This window comes from Osmerus mordax, chromosome 16, assembly GCF_038355195.1.
Source record: "Osmerus mordax isolate fOsmMor3 chromosome 16, fOsmMor3.pri, whole genome shotgun sequence".
NCBI classification, from domain to species: domain Eukaryota; kingdom Metazoa; phylum Chordata; class Actinopteri; order Osmeriformes; family Osmeridae; genus Osmerus; species Osmerus mordax.
Window position 1 is genome coordinate 5,025,402 of NC_090065.1, and position 17,122 is coordinate 5,042,523.

Genomic DNA, 17,122 nt, shown 5'->3' on the forward strand with positions numbered 1-17,122 from the left:
GTCAAGTTTGGTCACAGAGCTTTGCGAGGTGTTTGCCTTGTGACTTTCCATACATTCCTTAACACAGCTACAGCCGGTGAGTGTGTGTGTGTTCTGTGTGTGTATTCACGCCACACCGCAGAACAGTGAGAGAGAAGGAACCACAATGGGGGGGGTTAAGTTTATTTGTACACAAAAATGGTGGGCTGGACCACCCAAAGAGAACCCATCAAGCCCCACCAAACTCCTCCCACTTTCAACAAACTGCTAGAAAGGTTTGAAGCTCAAATTTTCTCTCCCTCACTGTCCTTTCTTTGTCTCTCTATTTCTCTGTCTCTACGGCTTTCCTGGTGTCTCTGTCTGTCTCCCTCCCTCTCTGTCTCTCTCTGTCTGTCTCTCTCCTTCTGTCTCTCCTTCTGTCACTCTCCCTCTGTCTTTCCCTCTCTGTCTCTCTCCCTCTGTTTCTCTCTCTCCCTCTGTTTCCCTCTCTCTCTCCCTCTGTTTCCCTCTCTGTCTGTCCCTCTCTCTCTCCCTCTGTTTCCCTCTCTGTCTGTCCCTCTGTCTCTCCCTCTGTTTCTCTCTCTCCCTCTGTTTCCCTCTCTCTCCCTCTGTTTCCCTCTCTGTCTCTCCCTCTCTCTCTCTCCCTCTGTTTCCCTCTCTGTCTCTCCCTCTCTGTCTCTGTCAAAAGATTTACTGCATTCCTTCGCCAGCGTGTTTCTTAAATGACAGGTCTGCAGCTCCTTAGTCACGAAGGAGGGTTGGTGGGGAGGAGAACCTAGATGGCGGTGGTGGTGTCTGCGTCGCCACGGTGATTTATACTCGCCTGCTTCCCATTGTGTCTGGGACCTGGGCGAGGTGTTCACTGTCACTGGCTGTCAGGATTATGATGTCGGCCTGTTTTCGGCCTTGTTTGTTTGAAGTCACTGTTTTTATTGCTAAAGCTGCATGTTTTATTCGTTACACCACATATTCCCATGGTTTCTGTGTTGCTCTTCAACACGAGGCCCAGAGAAGGGACCACGGACCGTTTTTTTTTTTTATATACATATTTGATCTCACTGTGAAACGCTATCTCAGCCAATGTAACAAATGTGCACTTGTCAAATGAAAGACTTTCATTACCATCAAGACAGATGCCAAAAGAATGGCCTATTTACAGACAGTTACACACAATTAAATACATTCATTTGACACATAGATTGCATTGTTATGTTCCAGTTGTTATACTATCTATTTTTTTCCAGGTCAACTATAACCCTTTCAGCAGCCTCTGACCTCCCAGCTAGCCTCGTTGATGAGATCTGGCTCTGCTTGTTTTGTTAAAGGAGTTGGTTTATTTAGATAAAGGCCCAGTCCCTTGCCTGTCTCCACTGTGTGTGCGTGTGTGTGCATGCACAATCACTTTTGTGTGTGTGTGTGTGTGTGTGTGAGTGTGTATTTAATTACTATGTGTTTTTGTGTGCTTGCTAGTTAGCTACAAGGCTAGGTAACCGACTCACCAATGTGTTGGTGAGTGTTCAGTGTCACTCCCCACCCCTGCAGGCCAAATGTGACAGATGCTTGTGTTTTCCAGGGCTGGAGATCAGATGTCAGCCCACAGATCATATATCAGACCTGCCTCTGGCTGGGGCTGAATCAGGGGCTGCATGGGACTGGAGGTAATGCTGGGTTTGTGTTTTAGACTCGCAACTAGACTTGGGGTTAAGCTAGGATGGAGGGGTACAATTCTACATATAATTCGCTCATTATTATACCTCTGTATCAATGCTCTGCGTCAGAATCTCCCTTGTCTGTCCTGTCACACATGGAGATACTGTCACATTAGCTAGCGGTGGGTTAAACGGGGCACTTGGCATTTACTGTCACTGTAAGTAGTGTAAGTGCAGTGGTACTTTGGAGGCTGCATGGTGTCATAAATCCTAAGGATGTAGCGTAGACAGTGATATCTAAATACAGTCCCGGAGCCTGGCCAAGGCTGCCTGCTGTTCTGCCCACCAGGGCGCCTGTCTAAGACACCAATGTATCAGAGGTGGTTTGTTGATGTCCTAATGGTGTAATGATACATGCTTGGCTTTGATAGTCTGAGGTGCAGCCACCATGGGCGCTCAAACACCAGACAGCTCCGATAGAAGACCGAGACCTCAGGGTTTTCTCCGGTTTTCCGGGGGGAATAAAGAGGCAGTTGGTCGGTCAGTCGTTCAGTGACACGCTTGGCCCAAAGTGTGTGTGGTGGGGTGGAGTTAAGGGGTGGGTTGGGGAGATGGGTGGGTGGTTTTAGGGCCTGAGGGGCTGATCACTGAGGGCGAGAGAGAGAGAGAAAGACAGAGAGAGAGACTGGGCCACCCAAGTGGCCGAAACCTGCATGTTTGTTGCTGACCCCTACACATTAACAGAACACTTCCTCCATTTGTCTTCTGTGTTCTCCGGGCACAAACGAATTTCCTCCCTCCCTTTTTGCACACTACCTTTTAAGACACTTTGTGCCCCCCCCACCCTCCCCCCCCTCTCTTCTCCTTTCCACCCTGCCTCCGTATACCCCCCCCCCCCCCCCTACACACACAGGCTTTTACTAGCTCGACAAATACAACACTTGCTTATGTTACTTAACAAAGAGTGTGTGTTGTCAGACAGGACACAGCTCCATGTAAGGGATAATGCCTGCAGAGACATGGTAGGCCCACTAACTCACATATCCAAGTCAGTCAGGGGCTTCCCTGTGGCGAGCAGGGATCTGAACCAGGGTTCCATTCAAATCAAGATCTTTATTGTCCATGCGTGCTTGTACACCAATAACTGTTAATGATAGGACAGCAGGAACTCTTCGCACGTGATTATTTGTGTGTTTCTCTCATTTACTCTGGTGGTCTCGCCAAACATGGAATACTTCACCTAACAGGATCGTTATCATGTTCTTAAACCATTCCCATGTTGAGCTTTGCTTTGACTGGATTACATGTTGTTATCAGACCCAGTCATTTGCTATGACTTACTCTTTTAATGTGGTGTTCAGTCCAAATATATTCTATTAATTATTTTGGGATGAAATTGATATGTATTGTATGAAGAAAGATCGAATGCACAGTGGTTATGTCTCCATACATGAACGAAAATCCTGGTTTTAAAGTAACACTAAATATCAGACTATCTATATGCTTGGCAATCCAAGCTCCTTTTTTAAAGAACTCACATATACAAATTGCAACTCCTTTCAATTTCTCTTTTCAACTACAAGTCTGTGGACAATGTTGTCATTTGAAAAGAAGAATCTGGAAACACATAGAACCTAGATGTGAATTCAATTCTTGGTATGAACCTTATCAGCTCCCAGGTTTGCCTTTGGCTTACCACCTGCCAGAGCTCTGGGACAATACCTTTGGTACAAGAACACAAACAAAGACTGATAGAAAAGTGTCCATGTGTTTTGTGTGCGTATTTTTCTTTCGGGGTCCATTCATTAGGATGACAAAGGGGAAAATAAATACATTATCATAATGAATCTGGTGTGTGGGTGGCTGGCCTTTGCTTTCTCAGTCTGACAGAGGAACACAATGACTACATGTACACATCATGCTGTCACAATGCCCCTTACGGCTTACGAATATTTAAGAGAGTTTTTTGAAAGACGTTCTCAGAGTGTGAGATCAGTATTGGTTTTTGAGGGACTTTTTGCTGTGACTTTGTCTGTTTTGCAGCAAAATTTCTGTTTGTTGATGTTTATACGTGACTTAAATAGGTCTCTCTGTGGATAATCTCTTTGTTGCGTTATCTTTAAATGGCAATAATTTGTGCTTGGAAAATATTTTTTTTTCAACAAATGCTTGGATATTTAGATATTTGGGTTCCCTTATCTATGTAAAAAGTTCTTTATTTTGTATAGTTTAAGCACATATTGTTTTGAAAGGCTCTGACTTCAAAACGATGTTTATTATCCCAGGAGGATGCCCACATTCAGTTTATTGTGTATAGAGAATAGACCTAAATACATTGTCCTTGTACCATGAACTTATTTTCTACGTCAATTGATTTCCTGTAGTAAACATGCTCACATCATCTCAAATGGTTCCATTTTATAATTCAACTGGAACTCAGAAGAACATGTGTGGTTCTCTCTCTCACTCCCCCTCTCTCTCACCGCTCCCCTCTCTCTCTCCCCCTCCTCTTCCTGGCCCACATGAGAAAAAGGAGAAATGCAGAGCAGGGTCCTGGTTTCTGATAAATAAACAGCGTGGCCCAGTGGAGCCGAGCCCAGCTCAGCTGTCCTGTGACGGCTGAGAGGACGGGTGGTTCCGTACCCCTGCCTTAGCACATACACAGTTAAGAGCTTCACATGGCCGAGGCAGGGAGGCATGCATGGAGGGAGGGGGGGGGGGGAGGGAGGTTAAGGGGGTGTGAGGATGGAGGGAGAGGGTGAGGCAAAGAAGGGATGATTGAGCGAGAGAGAGAGAGAGAGAGAGAGAGAGAGAGAGAGAGAGAGAGAGAGAGAGAGAGAGAGAGAGTCTGAGAAAGGGGGAGAGAGAAGGGAAGAGGGGGAGAGGGAGAAAGGGAGGGGGAGAGAGGAAGGGAGGGGGCGAATGCGGTTTATGTTTGGGGGCCGTGTGATGGCAGATATCTGGACAGCGCATGGTCATCTCTGGGGTTTATTTATCCAAGGCCTCCAGACCTGGGTCCCAGACCTCCCTCAGTTTGTTAGGCTTGAGAGGGGGCCCCTACCACACAGGCCAATTCCTCACATTCCACATTAGCTCCCATTTCCAGCTGCCTGTTCCGCACTACTCCACCCTCATCCAATTCAACAAATTGGAGAACTAGATGCCCACTGCCACCCTGGTACATGATATCAATATGGGCATTCATATGTAGCCTGGGATAGCACCTGGGCTCGTCATATTACATATTTGGTCACAGCTAACAGTTTAATGGGTGCTTCTGCATCACCTTGCTTTTATTATAACTGCCTTGTATTTCGTTTTCTACTTTTCAATGGGAATCTATGGCTAGATATATCTACAAGTCTTTAACTTCCATAGTACTATACTGTTTCCCAAAGAACAGAATAGATTAAATACTCTTGCTTTGGAATGTCTTCATAAGATAATACTTAATTAACTACAAGCAAGTCCTTGTTCTCCATTAATCCTTGCCCTAAACAGTTGCTGCCTATCAACAGTTTTGCAGCTGATCATGTTTGTTTCAGGAATACCTAACAATAAAGTACTTGACACTAGTCTGTGACAGAAAATAAATCAACAGTTAGGCTACCTGGGAACACAGGATCTGACCAAACTCCATTACATGTTTAGGGCACTTACACACACGAGGTAAACCTACAGCTGTCACTTGAGGACACACACACATACACACACAGTAGTGCACAGCTGTCTCACAAACTACACAGTATGGTGAAATCTAACAATAATCATCTCTGCTCACGTTTCACAAATTTCAAATGGATTCTTAGAAATCCAAAAAGTCCGTTTGTTTAGCCTTGTTTTTTGTCAAAATATGGAATAGTACCTTATTCAAAAATTACAGTGACTTCGGGCTTACTTTGAAATAATTTTTATGAACTTTCAAGTATGGAACTATGTTTGAAATTTGGAGTGGATACATTTCTGTTCCGTCAATCTCTGTATTAAGAAAATAAACCTGCGTCAGTGTCTCATATGGGTGGCATGTTTGCTTCTTAAAAACGAGTTTAGGACATTGGAAATTAGTAGTGAGACAGCGCGCGCGCGATAGAGAGAGCGAAAGAGGGAGAGAGAGAGAGAGAGAGAGTGTGTGTGTGCTGTGCTGAGTTTATTGAAAGAGTTCCTCTCTCTGACGCCCCCTTGCTCCCCCCTACTCTACCCCCGCCTCCCCTCGAGTTGAAGCGCAGCCTGGGTGGTCTCCCTCTCTCTCCACTTTGGTGAGCTGTTGCTTAGCAGCTAATAATAGGAGATGTTTGCAAAGTAATTTGCCTCTTCCTTGGCCAATGAGAGCCGGAGCACTTTTCCATCAAACCACCCTTTTCAGGATTTGCGGAGGGGCTAACTTCTCCAAATGTTACCGCTACAGGATCAGACGCAGGCTTGAGAGACCTCCTCGCGACATTCCCTACTACTTCGAAACGTTGTTTTATAAGCTATCAGGACGAATGAAGACGCAAGGATTTATACTGATTTGGGCGCATAATGTTGGGATGGAGTTGCGAGACTTTGGCTCAAAGGAAGATTAGAAAATATTCTTTTTACTTTTACCCGGTGGATGCGCTAGTATTCTATCTTGGATTATTGTCGCTTTTGCTGAACTCGCACTGTTTTTCTATTGCTTGGCTCTGTGCTTCGTTTTCTTGTTTGGACTATGGCCTCGGACCCCAGAGTCCCCGGGGCCGGTGTTTTTGGAGATTTACCCCCGATTTATACGCGTTCTCCGCCGCCTGTAAACACAGATATTCCACGGAGACCCAGTTATTGCCACGCTGCTTTCGCTCTTAAACAGATTTCTAAGGTGACAAAATGCTTTCAGTCGAATATTCATATACCTCCAGTCAATGTATGTGAGCCAGTGTAGCGTTCTAATTAGTGAAACTTAGTTTTTGATCCAAGATATTTTTTGTGTGTGATGTAAGGGTATGTGTTTACGGGATATGTTACACATAATGTGAGAAACGCATTTTAAGATTGATTGTTTTCCTATAGTCATACTATAGTTACATTCTCATGTGTAGTCTACTAGTTGTCACGATGTGATGTTACACTCCGAGCGCCGATCTCACATTATGAATGGGAATAGCTTTCTCCATTCATTTTAGAAAGACATCGACTCTCGAGCGTGTTTTGGGATTTGTTCAACTTTTTGCATGAAGCAGGCAGGATCAGACGTCCGGTTTGTTTGAAAATGCGGTGGGTCTTGTAAAGGAATTCACTGATTAAGTTTTATCTGACGAGGCATCTTTGGAGCGCATGAAGGCTTGGATGTGTGTCAGCACGGCAGAGTGAAACCACAACAGCGGTCTAGTCTCAGCACAAGGAACAGTATTTGTGAAGACAGACCGAAAAGGCGATATATTTAAATAGGCAATGTTAATTAAAGTCGTAGAGAACAGCAATTCTACAAGTTATTGGTATTCTTATTGGAACGAGTAAGCTACAGTATGGCACATTTGTACTCAAACGCAACCATCATGTCATCTAAAAACCACCGATGCCACTAACAGGCAACTGGTGGAATCCTGGCAAAGATTTTAGTATGTTGTAATAAGTTTCAGTTAGACCTACAATGTAGATGCCATGGAAATACCTTATCCAAACGCTTTGTTGACTAGGTTAATCAGACCTTTTGTAGTAAAGTACTAATCTCTAGATGTAATATGGAAGTCTAACTTAATTATATTGTAGTTAACCACATAACAGCTATATTTCTGCTCTCAGTGAAACAGATAAATGCCACCAACCCCCCAAAAGTATTATTCTAGTAAAAAGTCCACTCCTTTAGTTGCATTTGTTCCGTTATATATTTTCTATCCCTCATCTCTCTTTGGGAATTGCACATAGCCTTGACATGATTACATTATCCAGTTGTCACCTCCCTAACATCTTAGATTCCAGAATCTGTTGTCATATGGCAGCTTCTTTATAATTTGATGTTCTTAATAACAGCCGACTCATTCACCATCTGATTTAGAGTAGGTCTGAGTTCGGGTGATTGTACTCTACTGTCCATGTATAGAACAAGACTGTGTTCACAGTGATCTTCAACATTCACTCAATACATGTTAACAGTTTTTTGTTTGTTTCATAAGACTTTTTTTTATTGTTTGAGCATGATGATTTGAAGTAATCTTATAATGTTGAAACTTTATGCCACACATAGTCTATGTAGATTGTTTACCATTTTCACAACTCAAATTTTGGGCAACTTCATGTTGTGAGGGGAATTACACCTAACCACCTTCTGAAAGACAGCAAGTTAGTAAGTTCATGATCAAATGTGACAGAAGGAAGGACAGCTCGACAGTAAGTGCAGTGTTCCTCAAACTGTCCAGTGTTCCTCAAACTGTCCAGTGTTCCTCAAACTGTCCAGTGTTCCTCAAACTTCCCAGTGTTCCTCAAACTGTCCAGTGTTCCTCAAACTGTCCAGTGTTCCTCAAACTGTCCAGTGTTCCTCAAACTGCCCAGTGTTCCACCAGCGAGCGTGTGTAGTGAGAACGTGTGTAATAAACCCTCCGTCCGTCTGTCCGTCCCCTTGTCCTCCAGGGCAAAGCTGTGGGTCAGAAGGCTCCCCTGTGGATCAGGGCCCGCTTCCAGGCCCTCCTCTTCTCCCTGGGCTGTCACATCCAGAGGCATTGTGGGAAGGTCCTCTTCATCGGGCTCCTGGTGTTCGGAGCCCTCTCTGTGGGGCTGAGGGTCGCCGCCATCGAGACGGACATAGAGCAGCTCTGGGTGGAAGGTGAGTCGGCTGGGCAGTGGGCCTGAGGTTCTGTGGAGTGTGGGTGTGGGAACGGAGGGGAGGGGGGGGGGGGGAGATGTCTGCACTGTTTATGTGCTCCATATGCGGCTGTTTGATGGAATAAATACATCGGGGGGAGGGTGGGGGGGGGGTGTTGCTGCCATCTTGGTTCCTGGAGGGTGAGTGCTGTATGCTGTGTGATCATCGGCATCCCCTGTTGAGAAGGGAGGTTTTGCAGGTTCTGTTTCCAAAGCTGGTGATTTCTCTAAACGGGATGTGTAGAGCCATATGTACGTGTTGACAGTGTTGCCTTGCGAAGTCCCTGGGACGTGCTCTTAGCCAACCTGCAGTTTGCTGCAATGGCAGGGTTTGTTCTAAAAGCTAAACGGCAAACAACTTAACACTTACATTCTTGTCTTCCGCACATGCAAGCCCTCTCTTGTTCCCCTGTTCCCTATCTCCCTCTCTCTCTCTACCCTGATCCGGTGTGTGAGGGTCTGTCCATGTTCTGCCTGGGTCTGACGTTCTCTCTCATCCGTGGGTTCTCTGCAGAATTTTTTTTTTGGGGGGGGCAGCTTTATTTGGTTTTCACACTGCCAAATTCCTCCTAAGCCCCCCAGGCCTTCAGCATGCGACTGATCCCCACAGCAGATGGGCTGTGTGAATCGTTAGCCATCTTTGAGGCCCTGACCCCTCCCCCCCTTGCTCCCTGTGTGGTCCTTAACTATTCTTGGATTCCATTCAACAAGAGGGCCAGGCACCCCCTTTCCTACAAAAAAATAAGTGAATACAGCTGAAGTTTACCCACCTGTTTTGCACGCTTTAAAAAGAGTCACAGCAGTTGTACTATAAACACACTCAAGGTAAAAAAAAAAAATCTTACCAGTTACTGGGTGTTTGTCCCTTTAGTATTCTACTGGGTGGGAAAGAAGCACTTCTCCATTCTCAATTGTTGTCATTGGAGAGCCTTGTGGTTTGGCATTCTGTGGTTGACTTTCTGTCAGATTTTGGTGAGGCAAGAAGATTTTCAGATTTGAGTCATACGCTTAATAGATTTGTGGTTTGAGCCTGACTACCAAAAAAAACAAGATTTATGAGATTGAAGCGTTTGCTGTAGCTGTTTTTTAATTTACTATAGCTGTTTACTAATGTGAACTTTTATCACATTAAATTGGCTAATCACAGTTTTTCCTATGAGAGCAGGTTAGTTTGATACAGCCATTAGGTTTGTGTGGCAGACGTTTGCCAGAGTGAGCTGTTGAGAAGGAAAGGGAGGAGAGGAGGAAGAGAGAGGAGGGAAAGAGAGGAGAGGAGAGGAGGAAGAGAGAGTAGTGGAGGGAGAGAGAGAGAGGAGAGGAGGGAGGGAAAGAGAGAGGAGGGAGAGAGAGCAGTGGAGGGAGAGAGAGAAAGAGAGGAAAGGAGGAAGAGAGAGGAGAGGAGGGAGAGAGAGGAGTGGAGGGAGAGAGAGAAAGAGAGGAGAGGAGGAAGAGAGAGGAGAGGAGGAAGAGAGAGGAGAGGAGGAAGAGAGAGGAGTGAGAGACGAGTGAGACTGTTCCTTTAAGAGGCAGTGGCCATGTTTCTAAAGTTTCTGCCTGCCTTGTTTCCCCCAATAGCCCATTGACAAAGCTGCTCACAGCTGAATGGAGAGTAAGTGGTTTGGTAACAAGGAGAGGTTAGTTCTCTCTCTCAAACACACACACACATACACACATACACACACACATACACACACAAGGAATAAAAGTCTTTAATAGGACTGAGATGTTATGACTTTCATTATATCATTTTAAGGAGGCATGTCAAAGAGAACAGACATACAGAAGTATACTTTTATAAACAAGTCAACAGGCAGAAAGCTTTGCAACAGATTTCTGCCTGGTACGATTGTACAATAAGAAATCTATTGCTAGATCTGACTTGTGTGGCTCAAAACATATTTCCACGCATAAGGTTTAGTGCTGGTTGTGAACTAAGGCCTTGTGTTTGTTTGTGTTTGTGTGAGCTTGCGAGAGTGTGTGCGTGTGAATGCTCAACACTCTACCAGTTGCAGGGGGTGAACATATGCTCCCCATCATATATCCTGGAGCAGTCTATCCCCAACCCCCACCCAAACATCCCAACATCAGCTTTGCCACCTAGCTAGTCTCCATAGCCTGCCTGTCTGCCTGCCTGCCTGGCTGGTCTCCTGACTGCTAGCCTGTGAAGTCAGGGGACCACCAGGATGATTTTAATTGCTTCCTCTCTCCTTTCCTCCACCACTGTACTGTGCTAACACACCAGGCCCGATGACAGCTAGGAGAGACTGTTTGGAGAGTATTAGATTCTCGCCCTAACTGACCCCCATGCAGACATTCCTGATGTACAATACCACACTGCTTTACCGTCTACACCCCTTCCAAAAACATCAGCTGCTCTATACCTTGACATGTTGTCGTTGTGGGCTGTGGTGGTACTAATGACACTCTGAGGGGTACAACGTCCTAAGCAGGAAGAGAATGTCCCATGTCATATTCACCCAGTGAATATGTGTTTGGGAGTGTTTGGATATTTATTCAGGGTTAGCCCCTGCAGGGGTAGTGGGCCAGTGAGAGGACCAGAACCAGGGGTACATCCAGCCCTGCAGCCTAGACCTTCAGCAGAAGGGGCAGGGGAGAATGCGGCCTAGCCTGCATTGTCTGCTGGGAGAAAGGAGGGTTAATAAAGAGAGGTGCAGGGGAGAGGAGGGTGGGGGTTGGGGAGCACTGGTGTGAAGGTTTTTAGGGTGGCTTACACTTCAGCGTTTTCCCGTTCCCTTTAAAACAACAGTGTGGCCTCCATCAACCAGACCCATCCCTCTCACCAGCCCAGACACTGGCCCATTTGCTGCTTCTGAGCAGGAGAAATAAGTCATATTTTTTTAGGGAATGTTAAAAGTAAGCAAATAGCTCCTCCTCGGTCCTGAAATGATTAGTATTGAGAAGCAGCTTAATGAATGGGGCTGTTCAGAATGGTTTTACATGTGTTAGCACAGGTATGTACTTGCACATGGACTAAACCCATCCCTTCTGGCTTAGGTTTGGGAGAACTTGACAGACATGTACACAAAGACAAGCTGTGCAAATACTGCAAAGTGACGCTGGATATCAGTATAGCAGGCATGCAGACCGGAAGACAGACAGACAGGCAGGCAGGCCGGAAGACAGGCCACCTCCACATGTTTTATAAAGAGACCATGTGAGAACCATACAGGAAAAGAACATACATACAGTCTAGCATGAATGACCCAGTGCATATGGAGCGCAGCCTCCACCAGTCTGAGCCCCAGCCACGGCACAGGCCAGGCAGTAGCACGCAGGGTTAAACCTGTGTGGTTTTCTGTGTTTGGACCTGTTCTCTAAACACAACCGGGGCAGGTAAATGCTATAATTCATTAGAAAATACACAGCACTCCAGTCCGGGGCTGTGCTTGGAGAGAAAGAGAGCTCTATGAGGCATTATTGGAGGTGAATGTGGCGCAGCAGTGCCCCAGCTAGATAAATAAACTGGGAGTACTACGCCTCAGACCTCACCAGTAGAAAGAACAAACAAGACCAGAGTCAACCTGGGTCAGTTCTAAATGTTTATTTCAACCCCCTCCTCCTCCTCTGCCCTTCATCCCCCTCCAGACCACCTCCTAACACACACATACTCTTACACACATTAATGCACACACACACACACACACATAAATACACACTTCATACCCCTGGGGTTCTCTAGCCTAAACCCTGAAGGGGAAGTCACATGAGGGGAATACTAAACTGCATCAGTTCCCCTTGTAAAACCCTTTACAGTAGGACTTTACAGCTGATTTTCTCCTCAGTTATGCATTAGTTAGCACATTAACTCAACTGAGGGAATGGACAACTCTCATTCCAGTTTTTTAGTTCACCAGTGAGCAGGCTGAGGGCCCAACACAGAACCTTCTAGAAGTCACCATCTCTGAAGGTTACATCTTTCAGAGTCAATCACACTGACAGCTTTTTTATACAACGCCAAAAGAGAGGTTTTTCCTCCATTGGTCTAGTCTAAATAAAGTGACACCAGTCATCTCAAGGATAGAGTTTGCACCTTCTCTCTTTTTCTCCAAACCGGTTGCCCTTCCAGAAAAAAGAGAGAGTGAAGGGAGAGAAAACCCCTTTCTTGGTACTTGGGGGGGAGAAGAAATGGGCCTTGGGCTCAATAAATTCATTTCTAGGCTGAATGAGACCAGCAACGTGGAAAAATTTTGCCTTTCACGGCGAGATGAATGTATGTTTCAACCACACATTAAGCAGCATTAGCAGCCACTGGAGTGCCTAATGCGAGTATTTTTCACAGCAGCACCAACGGGGGTGTTTAGCATAATTAGGAGAGGCTAGCCTATACACATGGAAATGGCCAGTGCCTAAATGCCAGCCGCGCTGGAAATTTATGTCAATGCTAACACAAGTATCACATCTGAATAGAATGTAACTGAAACCGATTATTTTTTTCACAGTAGAAAAAAAAAAAAAAACTATTTTGGATGTGTGTTTTTTTGAAGTAAAAAGATTGTTGGGTCCTAATTTGGAAATTAATTAGTCATCTTCTCTTAATTTTTTTTTACATACATTTGAATTGTCCAACCTCTCCCTCTTTCAATCTGCTGTGCTGGTTTGCTCCATCTTCTCTGAATATGGATGGACACCCACACACAGACTCACAGACACACACACACTGTATTTCTATAGGTGAGATACGAAGCCAGCCAAGGCCCCCCAGTCTCTGGACCTGCATTGTTTTATTCTCTGGGAAAGTCTTGGTCCATTTGCTTTTGTTGTGAAAGTTCCTCTTAATTTTTTTTTTCCTGTTTGTTGGAAAACATCTGAAAGAAATTCAGAAGAGAATGACAAAAGCCTGTATGGAGTCTATGCCTCCCCATCTGCTTCCCCAGTGAGTGTGTGTGTGTGTGGGTTTGTGTATAGTGTGTGGGTGTGGGTATAGAATGGATGGTATAGAATGGATGGGCCATTACTGAGAATGGCACCAGATCTGAAGCTTAAGATGAAACTCAATACCACTTGTTGTGTTGCACCTTGGGCCAAATCCAACCTCTAAAGTCTGAAATAAGTGATAAATAAAGGGACTTTTTTTAAGACCCTGCTTTGTGTTTGTGTGTGTGCGCCTATGTGTGCATACTTTATTGTGTGTTTGTTTGTTTGTGTATGTGTGTATGTGTGTGTGCGTGTACCATCTAGTCTTTCTCTCCATCCCTGTGTGGCAGTCAGGTAGAGCCTGTCTCTCCAGCCCTCCTCTTCCTCGCAGGACTTCCTCTGAAGCAGCATGGCTCCTTTCACTGGCCCCCTCCTAATCCCACTAATCTGGACCACAACACTTTGAAGGTGGCCTCTAGTTAACAGATTGGGCTGGGGACTTGGGGGACTGGGGCCTGGGATGAATGCTGCCTGCCTCAGTCCTAATTGTTAACTGTTTCAGCCGTTGCCTTCTGGGATTGTTTTATGGTTCGATGAAGGTCTCTTACTGAGAGGCTGTTCCAGACCCTGCTTGGTCGGTTGGCGATTCCAGATCTCAGTTAGATGTGCTGGAGGTCAGGGGTAGAAGTCTGGTCTCTGCGAGTGTGGTAGGGATCTGTGTGTGTGCGTGGTGGGGATGTGGGGGGTAGGAACATGAGGGAGATTGGATGTGACAGGGTCCAGCAGTGGGCTGACACACAGGACCGGGGGGTTCATCTCCATGGTTAATTACATGTCATTTTCCATACTGCCCACACACACACACACTAGGTTCCTAGTTGGCGGCCCCCTCAGAAACCCTAATATGGGGCCACTATATGTGAAACCAGATGCCATTGGATGTTATAGAAGTAGCCTGTTAGCATGTAGCATAGACATGATTTGAATGTGGGTCATTCAGTAATGAGGTAGTTTGTTGTTAGTTTTTTCAGGATTGGTTAATAAGTTATTTTTAGTAGCTGTGTATCTAGCGTGTCCAACATTATCATGAGACCATCTCACCTTATTGTCTCGTTCTGACATTATCCTTTGAGAGAAGATTCGCACATTTATGACAGATGATCGGCTCCATTCGAGGTCTTCTCCCTCAACCCTTCTTCTGAGTTCTGCGGAGCGTGGAGCTATTGGCCGTGTGTCTCTTTAAGGCTGCGGAGAGCAGGCCGAGCGATGTGGAGAGCCGAGCGGAGTGGAGCGTAGAGAGGGGGGACATCCAGGCCTCCATCTGGAGAGAGACGGGGCAGAGCGGGGCTGGGAGTGGACGGGGGAACGGGGGCCGGCCAAGGGAGGAAGAGAGGAGGGTGGGGGAGCAGCGGAGCTGACTGCCTGGCTGCCTGGGTGGTCCAGATGGGAGGAACAAGACACAAATAGCTATAATTTACTTCAGGAGCCCTGTAATTACAGAGCTAGAGATTGAAGCGCGCTTCCTGTAGATGCCGAATGCATTAAATATGAGAGCCAAGCGTCTCCGTTCCAGTTCCCTGTTTTTTTTTTTTTTCTATAATCTGTGGCGGAGAAGTAGCTAGTTAGCTGGGTTTGTGTCTAGGTGTGTCCTCCTTGTTAGCTCAAGACAAGCATTACCGGTCATGTGTGAAGAAAAGTTGAGCATGAAACAGTGAGAGATCCAGATGTAGCCACAGACAAGACACCTAACTTGGCCCACTGTTTTGGAGCACTGAACACAAGGTCAGTGTACTGAGACCAGGGAGAAACATCTAGAATGTCTGGGACACATATCCAGACACTAGTAAACCTGATCCCACACTTCAGGAGCCGAGGGCGGAGGAGAGAGGAGAGGAGTGGGCGGTTTGTTTTTTCTTCATTTCTTTAATAGAGCAGCCTCATCAGGGGGAGGGTGGAGGGGAGGGGGGTTAGGGGAAGTGTAGAAAGGGAGAAAGAGGCAGAGAAATACCGAGAAGGATGAAAGAGCAAGGGGGTGCGGGAATAGATTGGAGAGGCAGAGATGAAAAGGTGTAAGGAAAGGGAGAAAGATGGAGGAATAGAGAGAGAGAGAGAGAGAGAGAGTGGGTGGGTGGAGGTGGGTGGGGGTGTTAGACGAAGGGGCCCAGTGTGATCCTGAGCGGTGTGTTTTATGTAGCCTTGGCACGGCTCTGCATACCCAGATACCCCAGCCTAGCCCCGGCTCAGGCCGCCTCACTCTTTTCAGGGCAGCTGGGGTAATTAGGGGGCTGGACTCCCCTGTCTCTTTCTCTCCTCTCTCTGTCTCTGTCTCTGTCTCTCTCTCTCTCTGTCTCTCTCTCTCTCTCTCTCTCTCTCTCTCTCTCTCTCTCTCTCTCTCTCTCTGTCTCTCTCTCCCTCTCTCTGTCTCTCTCTCTATGTCTCTCTCTCTCCAGCTTTGATGCCTTTCATTCCGCGCTCGGCATACCACATCAACACAGCATTGCAGGGCCTTGTTCTCCCCCATCCAATCCTACCACCACCACTTTGTTAATTCCCTCTCTACTTTTTACTCTCTCAACCCTCCCCCCCCCTCTCTCTCTCTCTCTTGCTCATTTACGCGCTCTCACTCTGACTCGCTCTCTGTCTTTCTCTCTGTTGTTCGTTTGCTCGCCTTTCTACTTCCCCCACGTTCTTTTACGGGCTCTTCCTAACTTTCTCTCCGTTTTCCCTCTTTCCTCTCCTCCTCTCTCTGCTCCCTTCCCTCAGTTAGTTATGGTATGAGGCCAGGCAGGAAGCTAGCTGTGAAATATGGGAGGCATGTTATCCTTTCATTCTCCCTATTGTGTTTGTTTGCAGAGAGCCTGTGTTTCTCTCTCCTGTAGACTCCATCCACCAGGGTGAAACTGGGGATGGTAAACTACCACTTCTGGCTCCTGCATGTGTGTGTGTGTGTGTAGTCTTGTGGCAGCCATTCTGGTGTGTGTGTGTGTGTGTGATGGGGTTTGGGCATCAGAGGATTTCCTCTAACAGCACACATCTGGTTCACAGAGAGAGCCAATGAGAAGCCTTGACTCATGTCTCTTGGCTCGGCTCGGAGTCTGAAGTGCCTTCATAAGAAGCACTGGCGAGGGCGTTGGTCCTGTCTGTGTGACTGTGTGTGTTCATTTGTAGATGTATATCTCAGCTTCAAGGTTTTTGGTCTACTTGTGCTGTTATTGGTGGAATCAGCTGTTTGACTAGGTGAGCTGTCATAGTCATTATCAGCCATCTGCACCCCCCCCCCCCCCCAACACACACACACCCCACCCCAACCTCTGTGGAGGGGCTCTGTATTGGCTGGCGTGGTTCCAGGACCTCAGGGTTGAGCTGCACAGCGAGGCTGAACGTCTTGGGGGAGGAGGGAGGAGGGGAGGACAGCCATGGGTAAAGAAGATGCTCCATATTAGACAGATCCATGTCTTCTCCTCTGCTTTCTACTGTGTGCTCATATGCGGCCTGTGCCGTAGAACAGTTGTGTTCCTTTGTTCGCTAACGCCCTATCTCCCTCCCTCTCTCTCTCCTTCTCTATCTCTCTCTCTCCCTCTCTCTCTCTCAGCTGGGAGCCGTGTCAGTAGAGAGCTGCGCTACACCAAGGAAAAGCAGGGGGAGGAGTCGGTCTTCACCTCGCAGATGCTCATTCAGACACCCAAACAGGAAGGAGCTAACATACTTACCCAGGAGGCTTTGCTCCTGCACCTGGAGGCTGCGCTGTCCGCCAGCAAGGTCCAGGTGTCGTTGTTTGGAAAGTGAGTAATAAAGCGCACATT

The 17,122-nt window shown here is 46.6% G+C and overlaps 1 protein-coding gene across 1 annotated transcript in view; it reads left to right on the plus strand.

Annotated features, from left to right (window-relative positions):
- The first annotated feature begins 6,120 nt into the window (after positions 1–6,120).
- Positions 6,121–17,122, plus strand: part of ptch2 (patched 2) — a 28,784-nt gene continuing 17,782 nt past the window's right edge. The window contains 3 exon segments of the mRNA XM_067252820.1: positions 6,121–6,465; positions 8,214–8,406; positions 16,912–17,101. Coding sequence (XP_067108921.1) covers positions 6,319–6,465; positions 8,214–8,406; positions 16,912–17,101 — 530 coding nt within the window. The 5' untranslated portion in view covers positions 6,121–6,318.